This window comes from Phaseolus vulgaris, chromosome 10 (genome assembly GCF_000499845.2).
Source record: "Phaseolus vulgaris cultivar G19833 chromosome 10, P. vulgaris v2.0, whole genome shotgun sequence".
Taxonomy (NCBI): Eukaryota; Viridiplantae; Streptophyta; class Magnoliopsida; order Fabales; family Fabaceae; genus Phaseolus; species Phaseolus vulgaris.
In genome coordinates this window covers 9694467-9709048 of record NC_023750.2, presented here as the reverse complement: position 1 = coordinate 9709048, position 14582 = coordinate 9694467, and the positions used below count along the sequence as shown (strand labels likewise).

Here is a 14582-nt window from a genome sequence, read left to right as displayed (position 1 = left end):
ACTAGTTCTGAGGAAACCCAAGAGGAAGACTCCTCAAGTGGTCCAAGAGGAAGAAGAGGACGATGAAGAAACTGAGGATGGCCTCATCACTAAGAGGAAGAGGGTGGCCACCTCTACACCACCTGCGCTTCCAACACCAAACCGCCCTCTCCTCCAGCTCTTCTAGCAACAGTCCAAGCAACACCCTTGGCCGCCGCGCCCCCAGTGGTCGAAAGCAGCGACACAAACTTCATAGAGAACCCTCCAAGCGCCTCCACACCGTTCGTGTCTGTTGGAGAGGGTCCTCCTTCCACCACTTCTATTGCTGGGGCCGCACTAGGAGGAGATGAGGGCGCTCAAATCTCGCCGATACTCATAATAGAATCTCCGACCTCACCACCACGCCAAGAAGCCCCACTTGCCCTACAAACTGAAGAGGGTGGTGGTGAAAGTCAGCACCAAACCCCCCCATCACCTCCAGCAACAACCTCAAGCCTCCCAACCTCCTTCGAAGAGATCTTGGGACCCTTCACAGCCCGACTGAAGATGATGGCGGAGGATCTTCCCTCGATTGTATCAAGGGCTGTGAAGGACTCACTCAAGAAGCTCCAAGATGAGAACTCTGCGCTGAAGGAGTCAAACCGCATGATAAGGGTTGAGGCGGAAAAGCTCTCTTGCAACCTAATGATGGCGGAGATTGAGCACTCAAGGCTGGAGGACGCCATGGATGCTGAGTTAAGAAGCATGTGCAAGGAAGCCTCCGATCTGCGCCAGAAACTGCACCTCCAACTCCAAGAGAAGATCGACTTGGAGAGCAAGCTGGTCCCATATAGGCTCAAGGTGGCAGACTTGGAGGCTGCAAAAAAGGCGGATGCGACCAAAGTGGAAAACCTCGAGAAGAGATCGGCTGATCGGGAGATTCTTCTTGGAAAGGTCGAGAAGGAAAGGGATGACGCTCTCGCTGAGCTCACCGAAGCTCGCGAGGAGGCCAAAAAGACTGCCGCAGAGCTGGCCCATGCCCGAGACGAAGGCAAAAAAGCTGTTGAAGAGCTTGCTCGAGCTTGTGAGGAAATGGAAGAACTGAAGAAGCAAGCACAAGAGCTCGAGCAGAGCACTGCCCATGTCCTCACCGCCGGGTTTGACGCCGCTCTGGAGCAAGTAGCATGTCAATATCCCGAGCTCGATCTTTCCATGGTGTCGATCTGCAACGAGGTGGTGGACAGGAAGATTGTACCCTCTGAAGATTAGCTGCCTTCCCCTATCACCTTTTCTTTCTAAACACTTTATCTGCAGTTATACTGCTTATGTAATTGTTTATGTATGCATGTGAACTTGAATTGCCACTTCTATCATTTTCACTTCCCATATATCGTCTTTCTACTTGCTTTGCATGCCTTTACCTTTACTCAAACGAATTAACTCGGCAATATTCGAGCCTTACCTTACTCACAATGCTTCGAACTTGGATAAACTGTTAATCTCATAACAACTTATCAAACTGTTAACTCAAAGTAAACTTGAGCAACCATTAACTTTCAAGCGATGACACTTAATATAACTTGTGAACTTAATGCAACAAACCTTAGCATAAAATTACTTACTAGGCAGCAGGTTTTAACTCGAAACTGGTATTAAAATACAGTTTACCGGATCTGCCCAGCAAAGTGAGCCCTTACTCCTGTCATCGCCTGGGATTCTTCTGATCGTCGTAGGGTTCTGGCGATGTGACCTTTCTTACCTTCATAACTTGACCATTGTTCCCTCATCTGGGGGTAGAGGCGCCTTTCGGATCCTTCTCTACCTCCCTGAGTTTCAGAACAATGATCTGGTCTCACTGGGTCAATATTGATGTTTCACTTAAAGGGGAAAAGGCGTTTTCCTTCCCTTCCCACCGTTTAAGGTCACGAACACCCCTGACTTTTCAGTTCATCTTGCCTGAACTCACTCTGAGGTGAGAAGGACTTTTTATGGTGCCTCAGCTTGCCCGTGGTGTACATCTCGTCCTTCCTGGACACGCTGAGGACTTTCAATCTTGCCTCTATCTGCTTGCGCAGAGAGGTCTTTCAATCTGTTCTTGCCTACACTCGCTCAGAGGCGAGGAGGACTTCTTCTTGCCTGCACTTGCTCACAGGCAAGGAGGACTTCTTCTTGCCTGCACTTGCTCAAAGGCAAGGAGGACTTCTTCTTGCCTGCACTTGCTCAAAGGCAAGGAGGACTTCTTCTTGCCTGCACTTACTCGAAGGTAAGGAGGACTTCTTCTTGCCTGCACTTGCTCAAAGGCAAGGAGGACTTCTTCTTGCCTGCACTTACTCGAAGGCAAGGAGGACTTCTTCTTGCCTGCACTTGCTCAAAGGCAAGGAGGACTTCTTCTTGCCTCAAGACGCACGAGAGCGTTGAGGTCTTTAGTCATCTCTGGTGCCTCCGATCGTCGAAAGACGACGAGGACTTTCAAACTTTAACTACTGTCGCCGATCGCCGAAAAGCGATGGGGACTTTAAAACTTTTAACTGATGCCACCGATCGCCGAAAAACGATGGAGACTTTAAAACTTTTAACTGAAGCCACCGATCGCTGAAAAACGATGGGGACTTTAAAACTTTTAACTGACGCCACCGATCGTCGGAAAACGATGGGGACTTTAAAACTTTTAACTGATGCCACCGATCGCCGAAAAATGATGGGGACTTTAAAACTTTTAACTAGAAAGCATGCAGCATATCGTTGCCTTAGATCACGTTCGAGTGATAAGGTCTTTCTTCTGAAAACTTTCAAAACCACAAGCATGCAATCTTAGAAACTTTAAACTTTGAAAACTCTTCTTTATTGGGTGGCCTCATTAAAAACCCTCCTTAGGGAAAAAAGAGTGCCCCCTTCAAACTGTTTTAACAGAAAGCATGTAAATCTCTTCATGTTCGTTTTTACTTACAAAGCTTTAACTGTAATACAATTTGAGATGTGTGGCGTTCCAAGTGCGAGGAATCGCCCCTTCTTCTAGCGTCTCTAAGCGGTAGGCGCCGTTCCCGAGCACCTCGGTTACTCTGAACGGTCCCGTCCACTTAGGCGATAACTTGTTCTCCATCTCGTATTGATGGGCCTTCCTCATCACCAGGTCGCCCCCTCTGAACTGCCTTGGCATCACCTTAGAGTTATACCTTCGCTCAATCCTCCTCTTCACTGCCTCGGCCTTTACTCTTGCCTCTTCCCTGACCTCATCCAGTAAATCCAGATTCAATCTTCTTTCTTCGTTCGAGTCTTCCGCCACAAAGTTCTGGAATCTCGGCGAGCTTTCCTGGATTTCAACTGGAATCATCGCATCACATCCATAAACCAAGCTAAACGGGGTTTCGTGGGTTCCTGACTGCTCAGTAGTATGGTACGCCCAAACTATGCGGGGTACCTCTTCAGCCCACAATCCCTTAGCTTTCTCTAACCTTCTCTTTAAACCTCTCAGGAACACCCGATTGGCAGACTCCACTTGGCCATTCGTCTGCGGGTGCTCGACGGATGCAAACACCTGTTGGATTCCCACCTCTTCTCACAGCTTCTTCAATAGGTGACTTGCAAACTGAGTTCCATTATCCGACACCAGGCGTTTAGGCACACCAAACCGGCAGACGATGTTCTTCCATACAAAGCTTTCGATCTTATGCGCGGTGATCTGGGCTACTGGCTCCGCTTCGATCCACTTGGTGAAGTATTCAATCGCCACTACCAAGTATTTCATCTGCCTGACCGCCAATGGGAAAGGTCCCAGAATGTCAATTCCCCAAGTATGAAACGGCCAAGGGCTGTAAATTGACTTCAGCTCTTCTGGAGGCGCCGTGTGCCAGTCGGCGTGCTGCTGACATTGCTTGCAACATTGAGCATACTTCTTGCAGTCTTCCCTCATCGTTGGCCAGTAATAACCTGCACGGAGGGCTTTTGCAGCCAGAGCTCGACCCCCAATGTGACTCCCGCATATGCCTTCATGGAGCTCGGCTATAATCCTTCTACATTTTTCCCCGTGCACACAATCTAGGAGTGGGTGTGTAAACCCAAACCTGAACAGCTCGCCGTCGATCAAGGTGAATTTGCTAGAGTTCTTCTTTATCTTCCTAGCCTCCGTCGGATCCAGCGGGAGAACGCCATCTGCCAGGCAGCGCTGGTATTGCGTTATCCATGTGTCTGGCTTATGCGTAGCGCAGACCTGTGCTACGTTCACCCTTTCCCCTTGACATGCTCTTATCCTCGGCGATCTCAAGGTCTCCTGGGTCAAGGATCTGTGACTCCTCGCCGCTTTCTCCGTCGACTTACTTATCTGAAGAACCTGGTGGTCTGCCACAAACGCCCTAGGCGTCTTTAGAGTTTCTTGGATAACTGTCCTCTGCCTACCCCCCTTGCCCGAACTGGCGAGCTTGGCTAGCAAGTCAGCTCGGGGATTTTGCTCTCTGGGTACATGCACCAACTCAAACGAGGCAAAGGAACCCTTCAACTCCTGCACATACTCCAAGTAAGCCGCCATTTGCAGGTCCTTGGCCTGGAACTCGCCTGTTACTTGCCCTGTGACCAACAATGAGTCACTCTTGGCCATCAACACTTTAGCTCCCATCTCCTTGGCCAGCAAGATACCTGCAATCCACGCCTCATATTCTGCTTGATTGTTGCTGGCTTTGAAGGCAAACCTTAGAGACTGTTCTATCAGCACGCCGTTGGGCCCTTCTAAAATGACTCCAGCACCGCTACCCTACTGGTTGGACGATCCATCTACTGAAAGGACCCAACGAAAGTCATCCCCCTCAACCTGAACTGCCTCTGATGAGAGCTCGACCACGAAATCCGCGAAAATTTGCCCCTTTATCGGTCCTCGGGGTTCGTATTTGATGTCGAACTCTGACAGCTCCACTGCCCATTTCACCATTCTTCCAGCTACATCAGGCTTCTTTAAGACCTTCTGGATGGGCAAGTCGGTCATCACTAGCACCGTAAAGCTTTGAAAATAGTGGCGCAGCCTCCTCGCCGAGAATACAACTGCCAGTGCAGCTCTTTCCAAGGCCTGATACCTTACCTCCGGGCCTTGTAACACCTTGCTGACGAAATAAATAGGCTTCTGGATGTGATCTTGATCTTGGGCGAGCACCGCACTCACCGCCCTCTCAGTTACAGCAAAATACAACTTGAGAGGCATTCCCACCAAAGGTTTGCACAGAACCGGCGGGCTCGCCAGGTACTCCTTAAGCTTTGAGAAAGCTTCTTCACATTCCTTCGTCCAGACACACTTATCAGGATTCACCTCGATCCCTCTCTCAGTCAAGAGGAAACCCAGTAATTTTCCCGCCTCCACGCCAAAAATGCACTTCTCGGGATTCAGCTTCAACTTGTACTTAGCGATTGTGGTGAACAACTCCTCCAGATCCGAGATGTGCTTGCTTTTCTCTAGCGAAGTCACGACCATATCATCTACGTACGCTTGCACATTCCTTCCCAGCATCGGTGCAAGTACCTTATCCATCAACCTTTGATACGTGGCCCTCGCATTCTTCAGCCCGAAGGGTATCACCTTGTAGCAGTAGCATGATCTCTCAGTCATGAAGGCGGTCTTCTCTTCATCCATAGGATGCATCTTTATCTGATTGTACCCTGAGAAGGCGTCCAGAAAGCTCAACAACTTGCACCCTGCTGCACTGTCGACCAGGGCGTCTATGCTTGGCAAAGGGTATGAATCCTTTGGACAAGACTTGTTTAGGTCCATGAAGTCGACGCACATGCGCCACTTCCCGTTGCTCTTCTTTACCAGCACGACATTAGCTAACCACTCAGGGTACTGGACCTCCCTGATATGGCCTGCGGCGAGGAGCTTTTGCGTTTCATCCCTAATCGCCTGTCTCCTTTCCTCATTGAACTTTCTTCTCCTCTGTCGTACTGGTCTGACCTGTGTGTCCATTGCTAGGTGGTGACACAAGAAATCGGGGTCGATTCCCGGCATGTCTGAAGCAGACCATGCAAAAGCATCCATATGCCTTTCTATCACCTTGGCGATCTGGTCTTGTAGCTCTCCTTCCAAAGATCTTCCCAACTTGAAGACCTTGCCCCCAATCTCCCTCTCAAGCCACTCCTCGACGGGTTTGGACCTGGTTTCCCTGGCAATCACCGCCCTGGCGATTCCCGATTCCCTAGCTTCCTCTGGGCGGTTTCTCGCTTCTTCTTCCCGACCGGCGTTCTTCCCCTCAACCTCAGCGTCTACCATGACGACATCGCCTCCGGCGGTCACTTCCATCGCCGCATCAACAACTCGCCCCTCTGTTGGCCTGGGCTCCACACAGGGAGGCGGCGTCGTGGTGATGTAGCTCACTGACCTCTTATTCTTGAGGCTATTTTCGTAGCACTTCTTTGCCTCCTTTTGGTCAGATCTTATGGTGATCACCACCCCCTCCATTGATGGCAACTTAACCTTCATGTGCCTGGTTGAGGGCACAGCTCCTATTCTGTTGAGGGTCGGCCTTCCCAACAGAATGTTATACGCTGAGGGGGCATTCACGACGAGGTACTTGATCTTCTCCATCCTCGAGGCCGCCTCGTCTGTGAACGTAGTTCTCAACTCAATGTACCCCCTGACCTCCACCTGATCGCCAGCGAACCCATATAAGCATCCTCCATAGGGCCTTAACTGGTCAAGGGGTAGTTGTAGCTTGGTGAAAGTCGGCCAGAACATTACATCTGCCGAGCTTCCTTGGTCCACCAGTACCCGGTGGACCTTCCTTCCTGCCGTGACCAACGAGATAACAATGGGATCGTTGTCATGAGGCACAACGTCCCTGAGATCCTCCTTTGTGAACGTAATGTCCACATCCGGCGAGTGATCTTCGAACACATCCACTGCCATCACAGACCTTGCATATTTCTTCCTCTGTGATGCAGTACATCCACCACCCGAGAAACCTCCAGCGATGGTGTGGATCTCGCCGTGCGTGGACACTTCATGCTGCTGGCCCTCACCGCTCGCCGGCTGGGAGCTCGACGCTTGCCCCGTTCTCTTGTCCAGCAGGTAATCATTCAAGAAACCACTCTTAACCAAGTCGTTGAGCTGGTAACCCAGGGCCAAACACGAATCAAGGGTGTGACCAAAGCTCTGGTGAAATTCGCACCATGCGTTTGCTTTTGGCCCTAACACCTTGTCCGAGACCTTCTCAGGCGGCTTAAGCCTGGCAGCTATGTTGGGAATGGCGATCAGGTCCGCCAACCCCATGACAAACCTGTACCTTGGCGGGCGATTGAACTCCCTGGGGCGCCCTGGGCCCCTTCCCTTGTTTTTCTTTGGATCGTAAGGATGGCGAGTCCTTTGATCCTTTTTAGCCGCCGCCGTCTCCAGCACCCTTTGCGACTGAATTCTAGTCTGGGCCCGTGGCCTAGCAGGAGCCACGCTCCCTCTCTTTTCTGCGACCTCACTCTCGTCGGCGATGTGGGCCACAGCAAGTCGCAGAACTTCAGCAAACGTGGCGGGGTGGCTCCTAATTAGCGCCTCGCAGAAAGGCCCAGGCTGTACGCCCCTTTTGAAGGCATATACCAACATCTCCTCGTCTTTGGCAGGCGAGCGGACCATCTGTGCTCCAAAACGATTCAGATAGTCCCTGAGGGACTCTCCCTGATACTGCCTTACGTCGAACAAGTCGTAAGACACCCTAGGGGGCGCCTTGTTTACGATATACTGGTCGACGAAAAGCTTTGAGAACTGCTGGAAGTTGGTTACGTGACCCGTGGGCAGGCTAATGAACCATTCCAGAGCTGTTCCCTGGAGTGTGCTCATAAACATCTTGCAGTAAACTGCATCTGAGCCTCCCGACAGAATCATCTGCGTGTGGAACGCAATGAGATGCGCTTCAGGATCCTCCACGCCGGTGAAAGAAGCTTTCACAGGTACCACGCTCGCAGGGATCGGCGTGTCCGTGATCGACTGAGCAAACGGCATCGGAAAGACGCGCGGTGGCGACGATGGTGCAACTTCTTCAACGGTCGTGCGTCCCCTCTGCTCGTGAAGAGCTTGACGCAACTCCTCAGTGACCTTGCTGAGCTCCTCATTTCTGGCCTGGGAGGCGACCAGATCTTCGTGCATCTTTGCCTGCTCTACGCGCGATGCCTCCACATTTGCTTGCAATGCGTGCATGATCTCCATCATTTGCGCCATGGTCATGGCGCCTTCTTCAGCAGTTGGCACAACGGGACTTGAACGCGTACTTCTCATCTTTCTCATGAAAGCTCAACAAATCAAACTTCAGCGACCAGAATCTCCACCAGCAGAACGATCGATCCAGCAATCAATCGGTTAAAACCTCTTTCCACCAAAGAACTTCCAAGAACGCAATCACAACAGCACGGGATTGATTCGGATGCAAAAACCTCCACAGAAACTCGCAAACTCAACACGAACGGTAAAAAACGCCGAACAAACGGTAAAAACCTCGATTTACCGATTGAAACTCGCGCAAACAGTGAGAAACTTCAATTCACCGAACGAAAACCCAAACAAACGGTGAAAAACTTCGAACTACCGATCAAAAACTCAAACAAACGGTGAAAGACTTCGAGAATGGTTGCACCAGCACACAACCACACAAGCACCGCAGAAACTTCAAGAACTCACGTTGTGGATGGGAGACACGTTTTACACGGCCCCACGGTGGGCGCCTGATGATCCTGCCGGTTGACCTGAGTGCAAGAGTCTTGCCACGTCAAGGATGCTTCTCTTGATCAGCTTTGCACCACGTTAACCTTCGATCTTCACGTCTCAATTCCTCGCAAGAACCTGAAGAAAACAAAGAAACAGAGTGGCGCCGCTGCGGCCGATCGCGCTCCGACGCTCAAGTCAGTGACGGAATCACCAAAAACTCAGAGAGAATATCTAAACTCAAGGAACCGTGCGCCGTGAATCTCAGTGTACTAAGAAGCATACTAAAGTGTTCTGGAAAGTGTACCTCAAAAGTCTGTTAAGAGTTCCTTATATACCTGAGCGTTTCTCTCTCCTGACGGTTACACCTCTGGACACGTGGCTCACATCTAACTGTACACGTGTCACCATCTGGATCCCTCTCCACTTGAGCGTCACTTCTACTCTTCAAGCTATTTGACTAAGTTACTCATGCAAGGAGTAACTTGGTGCACAGCTTCCTTGGAGCGCGACCCCTTGAGTGGCGAGTACGGGGTGTCACCATGCACACTTTCTCTGTGGTCTTGCCTGCCGCTATCATGATCTACTTCACTCGTACATCATGCATGTTCTGGGAAACTGTTCCCTTGCCCCGACCTTTGGCTAGGGAGTGATCATATGATAACCTCGTCCTCCGTACTTGTACCTCTTGAAAGCCTTAGGCAAGCCTTCCTGATCTTTCGGCGATGTGGCCCTTTCGGCGGTCTCTAACCACCTGATCTCCTAGAGCTCACATACGGCGACTATGACGCAAGCCTGGTGACCGCCGGTTATACATACTAGAGATCGGAGAACGCCAAGCCAACAATTGGCGACTACACAGACTTCCCGATGTACTTCCCTTCTGTCAGCCAGGTGTCCCGTTCAACACGCCTACATTATCGCTGGCCGCCACGTCATCACTTCCGGTTACCTGATCGGTACACCTTTCACACAACCACTATCAAAACAATCCTCTGACTTCACTGTTTTACAGACTTTCAAGTATAAAGAAAGAAAACAACTACAAGAATTAAAAGGAACAGATTACACCTAGTATTCAGGAAATCACAGAGCTCCTAAAATCAGTTTTTGAACCAATGCACAACCTTTAGGCAATCTTACCAAACTTTGTGATCCTGCCTGTTGACCAAAACGCTGGAGCTTTGCCTCGTCAAACTTGGATCGACGTATGCGTCGTGTTAGCCTTCGTCCTTCACCACGATCCACCTCAAGAACCTGCAAAAGACGAAACGGCGCCGCTGCGGCCGATCGCGCTCCGACGCCCAAAGCAGCGACTGAACCACCAATTACTCAAGAGTAAAACTCAAGAACTCTAAGGAACCGTAACCAGTTCTCTCTCAGTGTACTCTCGTTCTCGCAGTTGTAAAGAAGTAATTCTAAACGCATGCGTACCTCAAAAGTTCGTTGGAAACTCTTATATACCTGGATACTTTCTCTCTCCTGGCAGTTACACATCTGGACACGTGGCTCGCATCCAGCTGTACACGTGCCTTCATCTGGAGCATCCTTGACTTGGGCGCTACTTCTGACTCTTCTTTGGCTAAGTTACTTATGCATGATACTACTCAGTGCATAGTTGCCTTGGAGCGTGATCTCTTCTGGATGGCGAGTTCGGGTGCCTTCGTTCACACCTTCCCTGTGGTCTCGCCGGCCGCCTTCATGATCTGCACCACCTGTTTCACCGTATATGCTCAAGTAAGCTATCCCCCGACCTCATCCTCTGGCCAGCTGGGAAATGACCATCTGCCTTCATCTTCGGCGATGTCCTCACTTTCGGCGATCTCTAACCACGAGGTCGCCTGGGTTCGCATCTGGCGACTTCATCTTCAACCCAGTGACCGCCGATTCTGGTGTGTCGGAGATCGGAGCACGCCAACTTAATAACTGGCAACTACACGAGCCCCCCGACTTCCTTCCCTTCTGCCAGCCAGGCGTCCCATCAACACGCCTATACAATAGCTTGATGCCACGTCATCACTTCCGACTACCAGGGCGGTACACAAGCCCCCCAGTCTGAAGCGAAGACTTGTCCAGCAAAAAGACTAAAGGAGTCACGTCAATACCGATCTACGTGGCGCTGGCGCAGAATTCCAAGCGGTTGTACTTTCTGCTTTCCTTACGCTCCACCAAACACCCTTCCAATCACTCGACACGTGGCTTCATCAACGGTTACCTTTAACTGTCGTTTGCACTTCCAAAACCCATTCGAAAAACCCTTAAACCCATTTCACTTCTACCGTTCCATCACTTCTTTGCTTTTTCAAACACTTCAAGCTTCTTCTGCAAAACTCTCGACGCTCTTCAACCTCCTGAATCCTCAACTTCCTTCATTGTTCTTCTGATCATAAAAAGGTACCCCCTTTACTTCTTCTGCTGATTTTTCCTGCATTTTAACCGATTCGCATCATCCATTAACTGTCTGGTGCATACGTTGTGGGCTGTTTCTTCTGTTTCTCCCTTCTCGTAACTTAGGGCTTTGTCTCCATTACAACGAACTTTCGTTCGTTCGTTTTTCACCCTTCTTTCACGATCGAGTCAGCCTCTGCGAACCCTGCTCACCTTTCCTTTTCTTTTTCCTTTGCAGTTTCCGCGATGGCTCGCTCAAAGATCACCCCAAATCCTCCTCCCTCGTCACGAAACCCTTCATCTCAAGCTCACAACCCACCGCGAGCACCTGGTGCTTCTTCTTCCCAGGCGGAGAGGCCTGCAACCTCCCGCCCTAACCTGGCTCAGGCTACTCCACCTGTCGCCGGAGGAGCCTCCGCCCCCACTCCAGATTATAAAAAACTTTACCCTTGGGCCAGCTCGGCACTGCTGAAAGAAACGTCTTCGATAAACTCTGAACCGGCGGTACTCCGACTAAGGAAAGGGGACCAGTCGGATCTTTCCTTTCACAAGGAGCACGATAGCAAGGTGACCGTGCTGCCTTGCCACCCTGAGGAGCCGATCTGTGCTGACGACAAAGCAAGCGGTGGCGGGTCGTTCTGCTTCCTCTACACCACGTTTTTCAAGAAGGTGAAGCTCCGACTTCCCTTCACTCGTTTCGAGCGAGAGCTGCTAACCGAGCTCGATATTGCCCCCGCCCAGCTTCACCCCAACAGCTGGGCGTTCGTAAGGGCGTTCCAAATCATGTGCGCGCATCTGGGGCTACCAGCGTCAGTGGACGTTTTTCTTTTCCTTTTTGAAGCCAAACACCCGGGAGATCGCCTGTGGGTGAGTCTGAACGGGATTGCTGGGAGGTCGATCCTCTTTATCTTCCAGCAATCCTACAAGGATTGGAAGGGCAAATTTGTCCAAGTGCGCCCAAACGACCAGGACGCCTCGATGCTCGACGGGTTTCCCTTGTACTGGGTAAACAAGGGAAACAAAGACGCCAAGGGAAGCTTCAGGAGGCCAAGAAGTCCTGACAGCATGGGTGCTTTGGACAAGGATTTGTGCCTCTTCTGGAAGAGCGTGGCGGACGCCAATATCACCTTCCTCACCACTGCGCTCATCTCCTTCGAGTTCTTCGAAGATCAACTCGAAGTTCGCATAGGTTAGAGCTCACCTCAGTGTCTAAGTCATTACACTTGACGTTACTTCTGCTAACTGTTTCTGGGCGTCTTGTCTGTTGTGCACAAGACTTTGGTTTTATTTTCTGCACCACTTATCTGCTTTTGTTGCATACTGACTTATGTGTTTATCTTTCTCTCTGAGCTAACCCATGTACCTTTGCATTATGCAGATCGTATATTGGGCAAGGGAAAACTAGCTGAACTGAGGGCGCTCGCCCGAGCCCATGGGTTGGCGTCGGGTTCCCAGACCGTGCCAAATTCAGTGGTGGAGATCGCCGCTGCACAGGGCAGATCGCCCCCTAAAGGCCCAACTCCTTCAGAGGCCCAGCCCGCCCAACAGCGCAAGAAGCTCATCCTCAGGAAGCCAAAGAGGAAGACTCCTCAGGTGATCCAAGAGGATGACGAAGAAGACGATGAGGCGACTGAAGATGGCCTTATCACCAAGAGGAAAAGGGTGGCGCCTTCTTCACCACCTGCTCCACCTCCTCCTCCAACATCAACACCACTTTCCACACCAGCTCCGCCTCCAACACTGCTCCCTCCTCCAGCTCCTGCATCACCAGTCCAAGCAGTTCCTTTGGCAGCTGCATTCCCTGTGGTTGAGGCTGCCGAGCCCAACTTTATGGAGAACCCCCCAAGCGCCTCCACGCCCTATGTATCAGCTGGAGGGGGTCCTCCTTCAAACGCCTCAACTGCAGATGCTGCACCAGGCGGGGGTGAAGGTGCCTGCAACTCGCCTATCATCATCACCGAATCCCCGTCGTCGCCACCACGCCAAGAAGCTCCCACTCAACAGCCAGCTCAAGAAGGTGGTGGCGAAAACCAGCAGCAAGCTCCCCCGGTGCTTCCAAAGACAAACCTCTCCCTTGAGGTCAAAAGGGTGTGGGAACCCTTCTCAGCGAAACTCAAGATGATGGCAGAGGATTTCCCCTCCATCATCTCAAAAGCTGTGGAGAGTTCCTGCAAGAAGCTCCAGGATGACATCTTCGTGCTCCAAGAGGAAAATCGCACAATCAGGATCGAGGCGGAGAAGTTATCCTGCAATCTCATGCTCGCGGAGATCGATCACTCCCGAGTGGAGGATGCCATGAGCATTGAGCTTCGGGAGGCACGCATGGAGGCCACCGATCTACGCCATAAGGTGCAGCTCTTAGCTCAAGAGAAGATCGAGCTGGAGAGCAAGCTGGTCCCTTATCGCGTCAAAGTGGCTGACCTGGAGGCGTTGATCAAAGCAGACGCCGCCAAGGTAAAAAACCTCGAGAAAAGGTCAGCTGATCGGGAGGTCTTCTTGGGGAAAGTCGAGAAGGAGAGAGATGACACCATGGCCAAACTCGCCGAGGCCAAAGAGGAAAATGGGAAGGTCGCCGCAGAGCTGGCCCAGGCGCAGGCGGAATCCAAGAAGGTTATTGAAGACCTTCTTCAAGCTCGGGAGGGGGCTGAAGAACTGAAGCAGCAGAACGAGGGGCTAAAGAAACAGATTGAAGAACTTGAGCTGAGCTCCGCCCAGATTCTCGCTGCTGGATTCGATGTTGCCCGGGAACAATTCGCCTGCCTGTACCCCGACTTGGATCTTTCCATGGTGTCGCTGAACAACGAGGTGGTGGACGGGAAGGTTGTTCCTTCTGAAGACTGATTGCTTCCCTCCATCCACGATTCCTATGCTTTCTCCTTTAGATATACCTACTTGTAATAAGCTCTTTCTTTTCTTGTACATGTATTCTGAACTGGTGTTACTTATGCTATGACATTTTCCATTTCTTTTTATGCTCTCTTCTTGTTCACTTTATCCTCCTTGCACAAACCTCTTTAGACAAATTAACTTAGTAACTTCGTAATCGCAATTGTATACTATCCGCCTCGAACCATCAGTCTTCGAACAATAACACTCTAACAACTTGTTACCTCAAGGTAATGAACCTTAGCGTGAAATCGCTCTTCAAATAACGAACTTCAATCCAACTAATGGCTTAAAACACAGCTCATCTGATCTGCCTTATCAAAACGGGTCTTGACTTTCTCGCCATTGCTTGAATTTCTGCTGGTCGCCAAAGATTCTTGGCGATTATCAGCTTCCTCTTGCCTTCACAACTTGGCATTTGTTCCTTTATCTGGGGGCAGAGGCGCCTTTCGGATCCTTCTCTACCTCCCTGAGCTTCAGAACAAAAGACCGGGTGGCTAGGCGTTCTCTTCAAACCTACCTTAGCCACCCTCCAAACTTCTTCCACCCTTTACACCATACCTGAACTCGTTCGAGACGAGAAGGATTTTATCTTACCTGAACTCGCTCATCGGCGAGCAGGTCTTTAACTCGCCTGAAGTCGCTCATCGGCGAGAAGGTCTTTAACTCGCCTGAACTCGCTCATCGGCGA

General features: G+C 50.9%; 1 protein-coding gene across 1 annotated transcript; it reads left to right on the top strand.

Moving 5' to 3' along the window:
- Nucleotides 1–528: 528 nt before the first annotated feature.
- Nucleotides 529–1227, top strand: LOC137814170 (uncharacterized). Its single transcript, XM_068616763.1, has one exon. It carries the CDS (start codon nt 529–531, stop codon nt 1225–1227), a length of 699 nt encoding a protein of 232 aa, XP_068472864.1.
- The last annotated feature ends 13355 nt before the right edge of the window (nt 1228–14582 follow it).